General features: G+C 48.3%; 1 protein-coding gene across 1 annotated transcript in view; it reads right to left on the bottom strand.

The window, feature by feature from the left end:
• Positions 1-351: 351 nt before the first annotated feature.
• The window catches only part of SLC15A4 (solute carrier family 15 member 4), a 29,245-nt gene continuing 10,401 nt past the window's right edge, over positions 352-19,195 (bottom strand). The window contains exons 3-8 of the mRNA XM_019977690.2: positions 16,614-16,782; positions 16,115-16,192; positions 15,266-15,434; positions 6,717-6,872; positions 5,447-5,605; positions 352-1,469 (exon numbers count right to left, since the gene is read on the bottom strand). Of these exons, the coding sequence (XP_019833249.2) occupies positions 1,321-1,469; positions 5,447-5,605; positions 6,717-6,872; positions 15,266-15,434; positions 16,115-16,192; positions 16,614-16,782 (880 nt within the window). The 3' untranslated portion in view covers positions 352-1,320. The remainder of the gene's footprint in view (positions 1,470-5,446; positions 5,606-6,716; positions 6,873-15,265; positions 15,435-16,114; positions 16,193-16,613; positions 16,783-19,195) is intronic.

Raw genomic sequence — 19,195 nt, 5'->3', positions numbered from 1 at the left:
CTATACTCCTGGAGGATGGTGTATTTATTTCCTAGAGCAGGGCTTTCCAACCCTTATTTATCTTTAATACAAACTCACACCCAGATGAGTAAGGTGTTTGCTTTTTTGTTCTCCAAACAAAATAACATAAATAATATAAAATTGTATTTTAGTACAGAGCAGGCGCAAGTATCACTCTCCTAGACAGTCAAAGAGTTGCAGCAGGAGCAGGCGTTTTATTGAGACTTTGCACCAGTTCCTGCCTGAGGACCCCTCACACGGTCTACGTGACAGCTGAGGAACTCACACGACGTCCACACATAAAACGCACACGTGTGACGGTGGTGGACAGAGCACACAGAGAAGCAGTCAGTGGGTCTCAAAATCAAGGTGTTTTTATAATAAAGTTATACCAAAAGCACAGCAACAAATGAGGAATAGTTTATTAGACAAAACGAGAAACCCCCACCGCCCAGAGCCAGCGGCTGTCGACAGTTCAGGCTCACAGTGAACACTGCCAACCGTCCCCGCTCGCACCAGTGCCCTTCAGCGGAGGTCCTTCCCCGCAAGAGCGGGTCTTCAGTCTCAGTGGTGCCACAGTGAAATCGTACACGAGCATTGACTAGGCGAGGTTTTAAAACACACGTCAGGCTGCGTCACAGGTTGAGATGAACACATGGTCTTAAATAGTTCTTAGTACATCATGTTCTTAAGGAAACAACAGGAAAGCGATCTCAACAGTTTAAAATATTAGCACTATTTGAAGCAGCAGATAAAATGCATTCACCGCCGGCCTGTACCGAGGAACTTGGTGTTGGCAAGATTTGTGGCTTAGGAGAGAAACCATGAGCAGGACTTCTCTATAAAACCTTTGCGGCACTTGACCACCCTTTCGTTTCTTAACAAATCCTCCTGTTCCTCAATGGAAACAGGTGTCTATTCATCAAGAAAGAAGAAGACGGTGAGCGCAGGTTTTACGGCAAGGAGATGAGATACTTGTTTAAAATACTGGGATGCCAACCCGCATGGGTGTCGTCTCCAGAGACTCAGTGTCAGCGTCTGCGGGTGTTTGCCAGAGGAGACCAGCTGCAGGGTGAACCAGGGTCTTCGGTGCTGAGAAGCCTGCGGCAGCCTGTGCATCTGCTCCAGGAAGGCCCAGACGGCAGGAGATGAACCGCAGGGAAGCACTCACCTAGGCTACCGGTAAGAGAAGAGACCAATCCCGGTGTCACGCCAAGTCTCAGAAAGTCAGCCATCCACTCTCTGAGCCCCCACAGCCCCTTCCCATGGATCCGTTCGTCCATCTGTCCGTCCAACAGACCCGACAGGGGTGCGGGAGCATCAGGTCCTCCTGCTGGCGGGCGTGCCGTTCGCTCTCGACCGCTGACGGTCGTATTTCACAGAAACAATAAGGAAAAGCAGGAGGGTGGCTCCTTGAATGGCCGCCAGAAGGAAAAAGTAATAGTTCAAATAGCAGCCATTGATGTTGCCTGGAGAGAAGGAAAGGAAAAAGAAACAAGGGTTTAGAAAGAAAGTTTACAATTTCTTTAACTTGGTTTCTACCAAGGTCAGGGTGACTTTTAATGTTGTCATTTAAAAAATCGAAAGAAAAAAGAATATTCTATCCCTAATTTGAAGTACACAAGTGCCTTGCTCCCAGAGCCACCATGAAGCTGGCTGTACGTCAACACCAGCTCCATGCTGGGGCCCTGTCACCAGCCTTTCCTGCTCCACAGACAAGGAGCCTGACTGTCCCCAAGTCAGGTCTGGAAGCGGAGGGTCTTGGTATCCTGGGTCCAGAGTCTGTACATTTATCAAGACCACTCAGCGGCCCAGGACATGGCCTGGACATCATGTCTCACAGGAGTCCTGGACTCCTGCACTCCTGCGTTGTCACCTGACATCAGATACACTCCAATGTACCCTTCACAGGCCAGGGCAGGCGGCTGAACACACAAGCCACATGCTACGGGGAGATACAAATCTGCTTTTTAAATTTCTCCTTAAAAACTTCAGGTTGCCAAAGAGCTGACATACTGAATGCCCGAGCACCATGCAGGCGTCCTACGCGCAAGGTTCCACTTAATTCCTGACAAACCGTGAGGCGGCGGAGGTCAAGGTCATGGACCTCAGAGCTCAACCAACCAGGCTCAAACCCAGTGTCGTGGTCTCTGGGCCCAGTCTCCTCGTTTGTAAGATGCGAAAACATGGTGGCCAGCCCCCCACCCTGCCCCCAGGCAGCAACAGCGCTGCCATGAGAAGTGCCCAGGGCGGAAGGCCGCCTCCTCAGCAGTACCCGTGAGGAGCCCCAGTCTTCATGGAGGTCTGGGGTACCAGGTCTGCACACCAGAGAACCGAGGTTTCACAGCACCACCCACCATGGCCCCTTGGCGTGGAGACGCAGGGCTGTGGGCGAAGGTCACCCCAGCTCCCTGCAGACGGCTGTCCCCACAACCGCTTCCACCACTTGTCACCAACTGAAAAGGGCCTGACACAGTCAAGCAGAGGGGCGGGGAGACGTGTCCATCAGCAAGGTGTCCAGAGGAAGCGGGCGTCTCGGAAGAAAGCCGTGGTTCTCTCGGCCGGGCTTCACGAGCACTTCCACTTTGTTTACTTGGTACACCAGACTTCCTTCCCTCTCAGGTCTCCCTCAGGCTGGGTTATTCTGGAACTTCCTTTTTCTATCTGAACACACACTCATTAAAATTAGACGTTCAACACTGCTTTCATTAAACAGAATGAACGAACAGATATAATACACGTGCTTGCATAATAATCACTCACATGTTTTTAAAGAATTCTCACTCAGGTTGTAGAAGACAACGATTTCCTATGTTTACTGCTTTGGAAACAAATCCAGTAATACCTAGAATTTCTACCATTTATTCAACAGATACTGAAAAGCCATGGTTAGGTCCTCACTGCCTGCGGGGCTCCGCCCTGGACAGAGACCCCCTCTTCTGGAGCCTGGTGTGCCCATGCCCACCATGGCACTGCGGGGTGGTGCCAAAGTGCCAATCCTGAAACATTCACCTCCCCAAACGACACAGGAGGTTAAAACTAGCAGAGCTGAAAGCCGGCAGGCCGAGCGGACTGTACACAGTGTTTTCCCTGTCAGGGCAAGTCTCAGCCTGGGCTAGGAAGGGTGTTCAGAACCGGGTCCACCACCTAAAAGCTATCACAATCAGCCTTTGCTTTCTTGGGCCTCTTATCAGACAGAAGGTAACTGCATATGAAGGTGGTAAACTCTGGGTGTTCTTTATTTGATAAGACAGACTCCTGGGCCCCAAGGAACAAGCTCACGTGTCACCAAACACATGCACAAAAACATTCCCAGCTGCTCTATTCATGACAGCCTCCAACTGGCGACGCCCGCAACACCCATGCACAGCACAGCAGAGAAATGAACTGTGACTTATTTGTACAATAGATATTCCGCAAAAACAACAAAAGAACCAGTTACTGGGGACGACTCGGAGAACACAGCGCTGAGTGAGACGCCGGCCGCGGCAGAGGACTGGGAGGCGACAGGACTCAGCGGGCTGGCATCACAGCAATTCATCCTGCCGGGGCCTGGGGGCTTAACGCAGCAAGAACAGGAGGAAGGCTTCCAGCCGTCCTGCACTTGGGTCGGGATGAAGAGCACACCAAGCTGCGCACTTCAAGACCAGAGCCCCTCACAGCATAGATGTGGCTCCCAGTCTAAACACAACAAAGACGAGCAGGCCAGGCAGAGGACGGGGAGAGAGGGACACAGTGAAGAGACAGACCACAGCCCAGGGACCCGACAGGAAGTGATCCACACGTCTGCTGGGAAGCACTGAGTCAGCTCCCACCGCCACCTGAGCACTGGTGGAGCAGAGGGCATGGAGAAGCTGGCCTCTGCTCCTCCTCCAGAAGAATGTGGCACAGCTTGGGGGTGGGAGTGGGGTGCCCCAGTCCCATCCTGTCCCCCATCTCCGCCCCAACAGCCCTGCCCCTAACTGAGAGGGAGCCCTGCCATGCCCTCCTGCGTCACCGTCATCGCACCCAGCTCCTGGGGCTGCAGGCAGAAGGGGCGCAAGCTCTCTGCACTCGAGGGAAACGGGAGACCACCTGCGCTCCTAGACAGGGCAGCCGATCCAGGACACACGACCGGCGCCTCCCTCTCGTGGAAATAACATCAACACACAGGACCCAGGTCCAGCACCGGTCCCTGTGTGCATCAGCGCTGGAGGTGACCCTCACAGCTGCAAGTATTAAAATCACCTGTCAGAAGGAAGGATGAATGACAGGCAAACCACAGTTATTAAATTAGCAGTGGGGGGAGCAAATCACTGGAAAGCATCAAGGATGACCAAAGCCAATCAATCCTTTATGATTCACTTAAAAATGAAACAAAAACTAAGAAACAGCAGCTACATCTGAAGAACTACAGAGGTTTGATCTCTGTAACAAGTCTTTGAAGGAGGTCTGTTCTGTGACACCAAGAACCCAGGAGAACTCTCAGAACCCCTGTGTAACCGGACCTTACCCTCAGGGAGGGGGGCGGCCCCTCCTCACCACAACCAGGCTGGGCCTGCCCAACCCCCACAGCCCCGGTGCTCACAGATGGACCACATCACCATGGGGCTCCGGTTTCTGTTTATCAGGGCTTCTCGGACCTAAACTCTCACCTCAGGACAGGAATTTTAACTGCATCATGGGAGGGCTTTTGGAATTCTGCCATTTCTGGAGAACAGTCTTTAGGCTTGCATCAGGTTTCCACAGGGATTTACAACCTAAAAGTACCAGGGGACAGCAAATACCACAGAACTACACAAGGAAAAGCAACCAAAAGCAATGGTGCTTTTTACCGGTGAAACATATAAAGAAGAAAGACGCCTCCACCTCTGGGTCCGTTTACAGGCGACATCAATCTGCAAAGAGCAGAGCTCTCATCCCTCGCCAGTGATTTTGCTCAAGATGCCACCTACTGGCAATGGCTGCAGAACTCCATTATGATTGATCACGAGTCATATTTGTTTTTAAAAAGGCAACTTATTGTCTATTTTATTTTAACTGCAAGAAATTAAAAGGTACTGTCAGGGAAAAAAAAACATAAAACTAAGATAAATGAAGGGAAATTTGTGATACAGATTTTATTTGCCTGCTAATAAAATACAGTGCTGGGCCTGACAGTTGAGAAAGAAGGCAGCCTACCCATCACAGGTTTGGGAACAAACAGCGGCCACTCGGCCGCGGGTGGCGGGGTGTGGTCAAGGCCGACCTGGCAGGAGAGGTTCACCAGTCTCCGGGAGATCGTGTGTGACGTGGGCAAATGGGGTGAGGGGGTGGTCTGACGCAGCTTGGGGAGCAGGGTGGGGCTCCTGACCCAGCCCAGAGACACTGACTGCATCCAGTCCCAGGTGCCCACGTGACCCAAGGGCCGGGGCTCTGGATGCTGCTCACTGTTGATGGGTGGGCATGGGTGGCGGGGGATCCTTACCGAAGTCCGTGTGGCTGCTCATCCACCCGATGGCCTTCAGGGACACCAACGCCAACAGTCCTGAGCCCACGAAGGACCCAACTCCAGAGAAGAAGAAGAACAAGCCCATGATGGCGCTCTGCATGGACTTGGGGGCAGCCGAGTATGCAAATTCCAGGCCTGGGGGGGTGGGGGATGAAGAGTGTTTTTGTAGAGGACACAGCGCTGCCTCCGCACCATGGCCCTCGGGGACCTGGGACTCTGGGCACAGCCCCTATCTGCTGTGAGACAGCCCCCGGCTGGCTGCTCGTCTCCCACCACAGCCCCTAGAAACCCCAAGAGGTGGTGGTCACCTCCACGCTCGCATCAGAGGGCAGCATTTGACTTGCCAGCTCTTGGAATTTCCTGTTCCTCATGGAAAGAAGTTGAAGAAGCCAAATTTCCTACATTCTTAACTGATGTGAGTTTGCAAATGAACCTCTGACACTAAAATGGGGAAATCTACTTAGGAATTCTACCTGAAAGGCAAGGTGTTTGAGAACAGTTTTGGCAGGCGCATCTATAACCCAGTTCTTGCCGTGATACCCAGACATGGAGATATGCGCTGGGCTCTAAAGGAAGGGCCGGCCTCGTTGATTTATTCCCTCCCAAGTTCATGAGCCAATTCCACGTGAGCACAGGGGGAGGGGAGGAGAGGGGAAAGCCGCCGCCCACAGCCCGGCCGTCTCTGGTTATCACTCATTTCCTCCTTCCCTCATTCCCAGCAGCAGGAAACAGGCCTGCACAGAATTCACTCATCCACATGCCACCATGGGACCTCAGCAACAGGGAAGAGAGGCCTGTGAGAACACGCTTTATAAATGAGGTTTCTCCCTGACACATCTACAGGCAGACACCGAGAGCCGGGCAGTGAGGGGCCTGAGGCCTGGCTGCGGCAGCAGGGCTGCAGGGCTGCAGGGCTGGGGAGCCAGTGCCAGGCCAGGCAGCCAAACCCCGGCCCCTGAAGCGGGGCTCGTCCTTCTCCTTTCCTGTCTCCTGCGGACGCACTGCAGCAGGTCATCTTCATGTTGGTGTTGTGGGAATCCTACTTTCACACCAAGAAAGGGGAGCCTCAGCCATAACGTCACCCTTTCCTCACCGATTCACATTCTGAACCGCACCTGCCCACCAACACCCACCGAGCACCGTGCGGTTACGTCTCGACACAGCCTAACGAGGGAGGAAACAGCACGGCCTTAATCATGCAGTGAGGGGACTGGACACAGACGCCCCCGACGGGAGGAAACCTCACCTGCGATGCTGGCGAATATTTCACTGACACCGATCAGCACGTACTGCGGGACCTGCCACCAGATGGGCAAGTCCGCGGCGTAGTACACGACGTTTCCGATGGTCTGGTTGATGGTCTTCTCCTTCACGAGGTCCAGCCTCTTGCTTTCCAAAATCCCTACAATTCATAAGTAGCTTATGAGCATTTATTCACTAACATCTGTAATTAAACTGAAAAACCAGATCCTTGGGACAAGATGCCTGTCGATGATTCTGAGAAATGCATGAAAGGTTAACACCACATGACACATATCCCCCCCAAGCCCCCAAGCTCAGGAAGTTTTCCCTTTCCCCCTTTCAGCTTCCGAAGTAGGTCACTGAAAACCAGCAGTCATGTCATCCATATCTCAAGCGGGCTTCTGCAGCACCTTATAAAACCAGCGTTCAGCGTGCCTAACACAACCCTCTAAGCTCTGGATCGCTCACCTAAACGCCTTTTGCTTCCTTCAAAAAGAGGAGCAAGAGAAAGCTACATAGTCCTGCAATAAAAAGATTAATCACACTGTTTACTTACCAGAAGGTAATAAATCTGGAGATGATCTTCCCTTCAAGGTAACACATCTACGCTGATTCACTGACTGATGACCATGACTACGACGACTGCCACTACTGCTCCTAATGCCAATCTCCCCATTAGATGGGCTCAACCTTATCAACGAACGACAGCAGTCCCCCCTTATCTGTGAGGGATACGCTGCAAGACCCCAGTGGATGCCTGAGACCGAGAACAGTTCTACATCATATATATATATACACTATTTTTTTCCCTGCCCACACAAACCTCTGATAAAATTTAACTTATAAATCTGGCACAGTAAGAGATTAACAACAGTAACTAAGAATAAAACAGAACAATGATAACAACACACTGCAATAAAAGTTATGTGAAGTTGGCGGTCTCCCTAAGCATCTCACTGTAGTGTAGGTATTTTCAGACTGTGGTTGATCTTGGGGTCACGGAAACGATGGAAACCACAGCCAGGGATAAGGGGGATGACTGTACACTGGCCTTCTGCCCTCGGCAGCAGCCAGGACTCCCTGGATTATCAGTCATCTGTCAGGTGGGACAGACAGACACAGGAAAATAAGCAAGATCAGAAATAGCTACTCTACAAAAAAAAAAAAAAAAACAGATTGAAATGAAGTTTAAAACAACAACCCGTAGGACCAAGTTCTTAGAGTAAAAATGTTTTTAAGGAATTCTAGTCCGGAGAAGGCGATGGCACCCCACTCCAGTACTCTTGCCTGGAAAATCCCATGGATGGAGGAACCTGGTGGGCTGCAGTCCATGGGGTCGCTAAGAGTCAGACACGACTGAGCGACTTCACTTTCACCTTTCATTTTCATGCATTGGAGAAGCAAATGGCAACCCACTTCAGTGTTCTTGCCTAGAGATTCCCAGGGATGGCGGAGCCTGGTGGGCTGCCGTCTATGGGGTCGCACAGAGTCGGACACGACTGAAGCGACTTAGCAGCAACAGCAGCAGTCCAAATAATGGACTCTAATAGCTAATGTATACATAATAATTATGTGTTTAAAACAGTATGAGGAAGGACAGGAGTCTGGGCAGAGGAATACTGGAATATACATACATAAGGGGCTTCCGTGGTGGCTCAGTGGTAAAGAATCCTCCTGCCGATGCAAGAGATGTGGGTTCGATCCCTGGGTTGGGAGGATCCCCCGGAGAAGGAAATGGCAACCCACTCCAGTATTCTTGCCTGGGAAATCCCATGGACAAGGAGCCTGGTGGGCTACAGTCCATGGGATCACAAAAGAGTCAGACATGACTGAGATACTAAACAACAAATATATATATATATATAGATTCCTTTTAAGATCTTAGCATGAAAAAGGACAAGAAAAAAAAAAAAAAGGACCAGGATTTGACAGAGTGAAAGAATCTGCCCCCACACCACATCTCAAATATCCAAAGAGAATACACATCAAAGACCCAAGAGAAGGTGAGACCTCCTAGCTCATTTCCACGTGGAAAGCCGCGTCTCCTCCCTGAAGGTGGTGATGGAGGCAGCCCTCAGCCCTCACAACTGTCCTGTGACTGAGAAACAGGAGCAGCCCAGGTCTGCAGAGCGTCTGCTGCTCTGGAAAGGGGAATATGAGGCTCAGCCCAGCAGTGATTTCAGGAAACTGGTGGTGGCATTAAGGGCCTTGCCCAAAAAGAGCAGCTTTGCTCCCTGGCAGGGCAGCAGGCAGCCCCAATGGGCCTGCAGTGTTATCCTGGTTGGAGCACCTTCAAACGCAAGGCTGAAGTGCTACAGGCTTCCTCTGGCTCAGCCAAGGTCCAGCCGGCCCTGGGCCACCACCCTCGGACTGGAAGATCACTGCCCTGCACTGGCCACCAACCCTCTAGCTTGGAAGGGTTAGATTTAAGTACAGAGAGAGGGAAGAACTCACTCAGCCTGGTTTAGGGGAATAAATACTGACGCTGGATAATCTCTTGCCCTTCATAGGAAAGGCAAGGGAGCATGAAGACGACACCGAGTGTGCTTGTGTGTTTATGGTGGGGTGTCACTGGTGGGAGCCATATACGGGTTTAGTACCAGGACGAAAAAAGGTACCATTGACTTCTGGCAAGCTGGCAGAGAACAGGAGTAAGCTGTAGGACAGAATTTGCTGTGGTCTCATCAGTTAGGAAAACGCAGACTCCTGTGAAGGCCGAGGGTGAAAAACAAACAGAAACCAAGGGGCAACGGCAAGGGGGGCATCAACAAACTAGGACCAAGCCCTGAGACAAGAACACGTGAAATCAACAGAGCGCCTCTTTGGTGGGACTGGGGGAAGGATGGGGAGGTGTGGAGCACACGGCTGACACCACAGAGAACAGAGGAAGGAGCAGGGTCCTGAGAGAGGCCGACAGAGAACCACAGCGGTCCTCGGGCAACAGCGGTCCTGCGGGGTCTGGGCAGGCCTGTCCCTGGGAGGCCACAGAGCTCATGATGGAAGAGACAAGAAGCGCGGGTACAAACCAAGACAAGACAAGAAGCTGGGAGAACCAAGATAGAAGGAAGAGGGGCAAATTCTTCAATTAACAGCACAAACTTACATCAGGTCAAACAAAAGAAAACCCAACACTGTGGGTGAGAAGGAAATGAAGGTGGCAGCAGCAAAGGTCGGATAAGAGGAGGGGCGGGCAGAGTCACCTGGAGGGAGACTCGATAACCAAGGGCAGGAAGGAGGCATCAAGAAAACACACCGAGGGTCAGGAAAGGCCTCCTGTGCCCACTCGACCCTGTGCCTGCTGCTCCCTGCTGCCAGCTCATCTACACTCACGACGAGCCAGAGCGAAACATGGAGCAAGAACACCGACCGGGGTGTTGGCTGGGCTTTCACTGGACCGAAGAGCTCCTGTGCGGCCTCCCCACACAGTGCCACTCCCCCATAAACCTTTATGAGTAAAATACCATCACAGGCTAGAAGTGCAGCGAGAACCTGAGGCACACCAGCCCTGCTGGTCATCAGAGCAAGTGCACGGAAAGGATAAGGCTTTGTCTTGGCTTCCCAAGTGGCACTAGTGGTAAATAACCCGCTTGCCAATGCAGGAGACACAAGAGACGCAGAGTCAATCCCTGGGTCGGGAAGATCCCCTGGAAGAGGAAATGGCATCCCACTCCAGTATTCTTGCCCGAAGAATCCTATGGACAGAGGAGCCTGGCTATGCATGTAGCACGTGCTAGAAATGCAGTGAGAACCTGAGGCACACGAGCCCTGCTGGTCCTCGTCAGAGCAAGCAAATGGAAAGATACGGCTTTGTTCGGCAACGCACTGCTAACTGGAGGAGACCCAGGGCAGACCCACGTCCTGAACTTTAGGGACACTAACATCTGTGCCCCCTCCAGGCTTAGTTCTAACAGACTCATGCTGCCCAAGAGAGAACAGTGCCTCTCTAAGGACACTGTCCCCCAGACTGGACAGTGCCTCCCGTTCACCAGAGCCTGCACAGACAGCCGCATCCCTGGACACACGTGATCCCTGTAACCCCAGGCAGCACTGGACTCCAGGGCTCCTGCTACACAGGATCTGAACTAACAGAGCTGACAGCACTACGGCTATCCTACCATCCTGTGCAGCACCCCACAAACATTTTTAGAAAGGAATACTGGCCAAGAAGGAAGCCTTGAAATGCATGATACAGGAATTACAAAGCCATGCTCTCTCTCAACTCTTCAACTAAAGCTTTCTCGGTAGCAAATGGACAAACAACAGCATCAATTATTATAAACTGAAAAAAGTTCTCTAAAAGTACTCTTGGATCAAAAAGAAAATAAAAACCACAGTTTCAATATTCTTCTGGGGAAAAAAAAAAAGAAACCATTACAACAAACTAAAGTGCAAGAGACTTTGATAGAAAGACAGTAACAGGCCAGTTAAAAGAACAACACGGTCTTTACTGTTTAGCAGGAACGAATAAATAGAAGGGAAGAATTTAACTCAAGAAATGAGAAAAAGAAATCAACAAAACACACTGAAGATAATAAAAGTTAATATCTTAATTATTCACTGAGAAAACATAAAAACAGTCAAATAATAAATTCAAGAGATACATCTAAAGAAAAATCGTAAAAGAGTTTTGGCCAATCTAACAAAAAAGAACACATAAAAAAGTGAAACTAGAAAAGAGGAAGGAAATGCAACAGATCTACTTAAATGACCATTTTCATCTCCTCTCAATTTCTCGAACTCAATAAATTATATTCTAAGGACACTAAAAAATAAAAAGCTTAAGTGATTCAGCAAAAAACAAGATCTGAGCAAAACTGGAAAAGGTGGAAAAATGATCATATTTCCTTTCAGAGAAGTGATGCACCCTTGTAATTTTCCAGGTAAAGACTTGGAACTTCCTGGGAACAAACAGAAATTTCTCATCCTGTTTTACACACCCCGCCTCCAGAAACAGGGCATTTACCAACCCTTTAATAAAGCTGTGCAATCCAGACACCAAACCAGACTGCTGTTGGTTAGACAGAGATGCGGAGTCACTCAGCAAAACAGCAGCAGATTCCAATCAGACCATCAGGGTCAGCCCTTTTAACAAACAGGGTTTTTAATTTATTTCAACAGTTAAACACCAGAAGTTAAAATAAATAAAAACAAGAGCTGCCAAAGGCGGAGGGGGGAGGGCATGTCATCCTCCTGAAAACCAACATAAGATATTTGAGAAAAACTCAACAATCATTTCTGCCAAAAATACTCAGTAAACTTGAAATAAAGATTAGATATTTAACATCATCATAAACACCTATTTCAAACTAAGAGGTGCAAGTGAACTGTGAACAGTGAGCAGCTGAAGGCATTCCCATCAAAGTCTGGGGTAAACGGAGGGAGTCTAGGACTTCCTTGGGGGGATTCGAGAAGGAAAGTAATTTCACTGGGCATGGCAACCCACTCCAGGATTCTTGCCTGGAGAATCCCAAGGACAGAGGAGCCTAGCTACAGTCCACGGAGTTGCACAGAGTCAGACACGACTGAAGCAACTTAGTACACACAGATGCATGATGTTAACAGTGAGAACTAGAATCCTAAATACCCAACAACAAAGGACTGCAGGTGAATGTTTGACATGGAAGGATGCTTTAGTTTTTTCTTTTTTTATAGCGAGTGACAAAGGAAGTACACACACACACATCACATCATATATGATTTTTCCCATGCACCTGCAGACTGAGAGTAGAAGATATCCTTGGGTGGAACTATGAGTGCCTAAATCTGTGTGTGTGAGAGAGACACAGAGAGGGAGGAAGGAGGACAGCAATGGGGGGAGATGCTCATCTGTCTTTGGTGGATTTTTTTTAACCTGCCTACAGTTAACAAGTGTTTCTTTATACCTTTAAGGGTTTCTTAGGTTTAGTTTTCAAATCAGGCTCAAATCATTGTACACAACAGGATTTCATTTCCGCAGAAACACAAAAAGTGTATGTGTATGTACACACAGATACACAAAGTCAGACAGACATGCACCATCACAGCAGTGAGCATCTCTGGGGAAATTACAGCTGATCTTTATCTTCTTCTTTATGTTTCTAAGGTTCCCTTTTCTCCAGTGAGCATCTATTATGTTAGTAAGTTAAGAACACATATAATTTTGATAGGGAAAGCACACTTCTTTTTTCCTCAAGCAGAATGGAAGAAAACCCATTGGGTGTGCCTGATTCTCACCTGAGAAACTTTAAAGAAAGAATTGTTTCCAACAGGGATGGTACTAAACAGAAGATTCTGATTTATTATGGATGAATATAGCAAGTTAAAAGGCAAAATCATCTCTTTCCTATTAAAATGTTGGTCTGCTGTTATGATTTCTGGTTTCCATTCAAAGCTCACTAATGTCCCAGTTAAATAATATTCACTAGAGCTGGAAATGAAACAGCATGAAACACCAGTCACTGCTTAGATTAAATTTAATAAACTGTGCCTAAGTCAAGTTATAAGATGTTTAACCTCTGTGAATCAGTGATGGTTAAGTTCCTTCCTAATATCTGGTCACTCAGCAAAGAAAGCCTCTTTAAGACCGTCAGCACTGGAGGCGTTTTCCGTGTCTAAGCAAGTGATCTGGATGCTGACGTTCAGAGCGGCCGTGGTCACACAGGTGCAGAGCACCTGCCTCCCCACAGGTGCCCGCGGCCACCTGATGGCAGCCCGACCCTGCGGGGCAGGAAGTGAACTGCTGGCACTGCTTGTGCTTTGAAAAGGCAGCACTGGGGCTCCTTGTGGTCCAGCGGCTGAGACTCTGCACTCCCAACACAGGGGGCCCAGGTGTGACCCCTGGTTGGGGAACTAGATCCCACATGCCACAACCAAAGATCAGAAAGACAGAAAGAAAGAAGGAAAAAAAGGAAGAAAGAAATGGCAGCGCTGCCTGCCCAACATGACCCGCTCAACAGGCTCGCCAGAAACCACCGGGAGGGATGACCCCAGGGTTTTCAGGGCCTCCAAAGAAGCTATTCAGCCATAAACAAAACTGAAAGAGAAGATGGTGTGTTAAAGGAACCAAACCCAGAGTCTGCTAGATGATGCCTCGGAAACCAGCAATCTCTCCTTTCCCACAGGCAGCTGACAAGGATACCTGTCCGTGGGGTGCGACTGGCTGGCTGGGGTACAGGCGGGGCTCTCCTATCCAGAAAGAGAAGAGGTGCTGAGGCTGAAGCTGGGCTCACGACAAGTGCTCAGGAACCCCCACCCCCCACCCCGTCAGCACAACTCCTCTGCTCCAGGGCGCCCCGCCCATCACCGATTCTGCAGTCAGGAAACCTGCCACCAGAGCCCTGCTGTGACCCAGCTCTTGTTCGCTCAGGCTTTATTTGCCCACGTGCACAGAACTGGAAGGGAAACAGATCACATGGCCAGCACACGGCAGGAACTTCATCCAGAGATGACCTCCCTTTAATCACCTATTTCATCAATAAAGAAACCTAACTGTCCCCTACGATGTCCCAGCGTCTAGAATATAGATATCTTAAGCCTAGAGACTCATTTCTGTAAATCTGTTGAGTACTGTATCAATATGTTCACCTGGGTGACAGCGGATGGAGGCTGTGGTGAAGCCTTGTCAGAGAATATTAAATTCCACCTCAGCAGTGCTTAACATTAAATTCCTCATAACGCAGATGATATATAGGTGATTCAGGAATATCAGCTTTTCTTGTCTTGTTATATAAGTAAGCTATTTTACGGTTCAATAATTTCCAAATATTAATGAAGGAAGAGTGCCAAAGCAAGGTGAGAAGGTCAGAAACCCTTCAGCCTATCGGCACAAGATAATTCAGCTTAGACTTCAGAATCTAAGAATTATGAACTCAGAACCGAGCCCCCAATAGATGTCAGCGTTAGTTCTTAACCGCCTTCGTTTTTTTCTGGGGGATGGAGGCTGGTTCTAAACCCGTTATTTGATTTTAAAAAAATAACAAAACTTTCTCTCCAGAAAAACGCACATGAAATTTTACATAAAAGCGCAAAGGGTTCAGGGCATAAGACACTGACTAATGGACCTGACATTAAGAATCACAGGTCTGAGGATAATTTAACACCTTTCATTTATAAAATTCCCTCTATCTAGCAATTACTAGTGGTCTAAAATCTAAATCAGTAGGAGACAATAAGCCTCCCTTGATTCAACCCAAAAGTCACCTTCCAGAGCATTTCACTGGTTAGGACTCGCTGGTGGTCAGGTGGCTAAGACTCCAGGTTCCCAATACAGGAGAGGCCTGGGTTTGATCCCTAGTCAGGGAACTAGAACCCCATGCTGGAACTAAGAGTTCACACACCACAACCAAGAAGCTTCCACAGCCAAATAAATAAATATTTTAAAAAACATAAAAGAGCAAATCCTGAGAAAACATCTTAAACTTCATATAACAAAAAATGAACACTACTCCAGTTTAATAAAATAATCCTTATACATTCTTTGAAGTACACACGCTTCCTAAAGAACACATGAGTGACTTATTCCGAATCACCCACAACGGGAAGCAGGTGGGAGCAGAAACGGAGCCAGCTTCTCACCTGCAGCGAAGGCTGAGCACATCACGAAGAACATCCCCACGGCGATCCTTTTCAAGGATGATGGGAGCAGGCCATTTCGTTTCAAGATGGGATCGACTAGTTTATCTTTCAAGGGAATTAACAGGAGGATGAGCACAGCATCGAACATGGTCAGCCAGGCTGCCGGAAACTAGAATTTGGAGATGCAGAAGACACGGACTTATTTTTCTGCAGTGTCAGCAACTGCTTGCTTGACAACTAACGTCTAAATGGGAAAAGCTTATTTCAAAAATAGCTCATTTGTACAAGTATGACCTCCTAGGAAAATAGTCTGTCTCAAGACACTGGATCTGAGGAAAGGCTTTCATTTCTAAAGGGATGTGATTTGGGTTTTCTGTGCTTTCTGGGGGGAAGAAGAAACAGGTCAAATATTCATGTTTAACTGACAGTAGCAACTTAGTTTGGGTTTCCCAGGGGGCTCAGTGGTAAAGAATCTGCCTGCCAAGCAGGAAACGCAGGTTTGATCCCTGGATCGAGATAATCCCCTGGAGAAGGAACTGCAACCCACTCCCGTATTCTTGCCTGGAAAGAGCCTGGCAAGCTACAGTCCATGGGGTCGCAAGAGTCGGACACGATTTAATGACTGAATAACCACCACAAAGTCAATTTAATCTAGTAAAGGACATAACCAACGGAAAGACAGTTTCAGAAGTAACTGAGTAAAAAACAGAGTAAAAATTCCATTTCAATAGGAACATGTTTAGTTCAAGCTACCTATATCATTTACAAAGTATCTGTGATTGGCAGAAGAAATTCATTTGTCACGTAAACCCCCAATGACAATTTTCACATCATTTCAATTGTTCTCACCGTATGAGGATTGGTTGTAATACTGGAAATTTCTGGAATCTTCAAATGAAGACTCTGTAAAACATACGTCGTCTGCATCTGGGTGTAAAAAGCAGTGTCATTACATGTGCACGGCTGTCACAGACCTGCAGAGAGCCGCCCCTCCCCCAGACTACTCTGTGATGAGACTTGAAAAGGTCAGGTTGGCAAACAGGCAGGTCAGTCTCTTGGCCACCATAAAGGTCGTCTGGAGATGAACTTTGAAAAAGAAGTAACGACTACCCCAGTGAGAAATTAAAAGGTGGGGCCTGGAAAAACAGAGGTATGCCCATTCTTAGCTTCATTTTAAAAAAGGTTTTCAAAACATTTAAGTCCACAAAAATGAGTCCATAACTAACATCAAGATTCCAAGATCCTGGAGACTTATGGCAAAGAAAGCAGGGAACCCAGGAACTTGAGTGCTGGGGCAGTGTTCACGGTGGGGGAAAGAGAGGAAATGAGACCTGAATATAAAACTCACTTGAAAATACACTGTCCAGTAAGGTATCAAAGCCAAGAAAACAGGGACAATCTTGACAAGAGCTTTCACATCTTCCACTTTATCTTCCGGGAATGGCCCTCCTCGAGACATCTTACATGAATCAAACAGACTGTGTTTAGAAGATTGCTGAAAGACTCCAATGCCTTCACTTTGGGAAATAAAATGAAGGAATTAGTTTTCTTCCACCCCCAGAAATCAGTTATTTGGTAACAAATTAGGTTTGGGGATAGGAAATGAGCTTGCTGCACTGAATCTGCTCAAACCCCCTTCCGTTACCTACTAATTGTCCCCCACCCAATGTGGCCACCCAGACTACTCCTCAAAAGAGGGAGACATCCGGAATGAGCAGATGGAAGCACTTCTTAGCCAGAGTGTGACGCTGGCCACCATCACGGTGGGATCACCCAGCGCTGTCTGGAAGGTGGCCGACCTCATCCCCAGTGTTGTCACACTGGCCATTGGTCCTGCGGTGTGGAGGAAGCCTGCAGCTTCACCTGAAGCTGGTGACACCTACATCAGCTACATCACCGGGTGAGCATTTGAAAAGACGACTGTCCTGGATTGTTTGGACCTTAAATTAGGCTATTTATCAACTGTCAAGACTCGATGACTAACACTAAACTCTGTTACAAAACCAAGCTGGTTTATTGTATTGCAGTCACACTGGTGTGACTGGGAGGGAGGGCTCTGTTACAGCAGAGAAGACATCAGCTCTTCACTTAAGGAAGAGCCGAGAAGGGGAGTGGGTGATGCTCCTGATGATAACCTGACGGTGTCACTTGGGGGAAGATGACAGAGTGCCCACTGGTGGGCCCTGATCACCACCCTGTCAGGCACCAGGACACTCTTACTAGCACCCCCCTCCCCCGCCGCAAGGAGGAGGAAGTCAGGGCACAGAGCAGTAAGAAATGTGCCCAGGGCAACACACCCAGAGAACGGGGCTGGGATCTGACCCCAGGCGGTCCTGGCTGTAGAACCTGAGGTCCAGATCACTGTAGGGCCACCTGTCCCTCTGCTCCCGCCCTCGGGCCTCCCCTCCATGCTCGGGCCCGACGGTCCCAGTCCAGAGCTCTCGGCTGGCTCTGGTACCAGGAGGCCTTCCGGTCCTGGCTCTGGTGCTGGCAGCCCTGCCCACTCACTCACCCTGGCCTGCCTTATTATCTATAACATGCACAGGTCCCAGGTCTCAGGGGTAACTCCAAGGCCTTTCCCGACCCAAAACACTCTTAACAGAGAAACACGCTCTAAGGCCCTTTGTGGTAAAATAGGAGGAAAAAAAAAAAAAGTTTTAATTGCACACCCTTCTCTAAAACCAGAAATAAATTACCATTAAGAATGCTTGCAATTCTGGGACTTGGATATAAATGGTAGCTGTCAGCTTTCTAGTTTATAAACTCCTGACCCATTTGACTGAGTCACCAAGTACTGTGAATAATTTTTGTCTTTTAACATTGACATTTTAAACCTGACCTTTCTGAGCAGGGAAAAATTGAAAACTATAAAATTTAAACCAAGTTTTGGACAGAAAAAGTAAATGCAACAGACATTTATTGAGCACCTGCTATATGCCTCATTCTGTTTCTAACTGAGTGCTGAGGAAACACACATAAATAAAAAAAGATACATCTCCTGTCCTTATGAAGCTGAGTCCAATGGGGAAAAATACTTAGAAAAATACACTTAATGTGAAAACACTAAATTCCAAACATACTATTATTCATACTTTTATTTGAAAAACTTTATAGCTTCTCCTTTTTTTTTTGGCCAAAGACGTAAAGTCCCTGTAAACCTAATATAGATTCTATCAGTGATTACACATCATGCGGCCAATGCTTCTCTAAATACATTCAAATGTCAAACAGCAAATTCACTTCACACACAGAGTCATGCACACAGGTTGCTGGCTATAATGCTTATGTTTTCATATCATTAAAGTATTTTAAAAACTATTTTAAGTCACTACACATCTAAAACTTTGTCCACGTCACACACATTGTTAGTGTTATTATTCTGTAACATACAAGGGTCCAACATGGAGCCACAAGTCACAAACGACAAGGCACACAGACAAGTGCTCCCCGAGAGCCCTGGCCGAGGCTGTGTGTGCAGCTGTGCACCCTCTCCCAGGCGGAGGTGGGGCCATCACCTCTCAGATCCTCAACTCACAGAGGTTAAGTCTCTCACAAAGGGTGTGGCACTGTCTCCACTCACTGATGAACTGAACTGACAGGCATGGATTTCACATCTAAAACAGCATTAAAACATCTTCAAAACAGAGACCCCCCCCTCCCCCGCAAAAAAAAACAAAAACAAAACAGAGACCACCTAGAGCAGAAAGAAACTGGGATTGGGCCAGATGAAATCGGCCCCATAAATAAGGGAATGCTGGGTGATGCAGTGCTTCCTTCGCTTCTAGAGTGACATTCTGCAAAAGCATCCTCATCAATTAATTACCACTGACTGGCCTCTTATCAGCTTATGAGGCCTCACAATGATCCTATGAGAGGGGACCTCTCCAACTGCACAAGAAGGAAAAGAAGGCTCTGCAAGGTCACTGACCT

This window comes from Bos indicus, chromosome 17, assembly GCF_029378745.1.
Source record: "Bos indicus isolate NIAB-ARS_2022 breed Sahiwal x Tharparkar chromosome 17, NIAB-ARS_B.indTharparkar_mat_pri_1.0, whole genome shotgun sequence".
NCBI classification, from domain to species: domain Eukaryota; kingdom Metazoa; phylum Chordata; class Mammalia; order Artiodactyla; family Bovidae; genus Bos; species Bos indicus.
The sequence above is the reverse complement of the archived record's forward strand: the minus strand, read 5'-3'. Positions and strand labels throughout refer to the sequence as shown.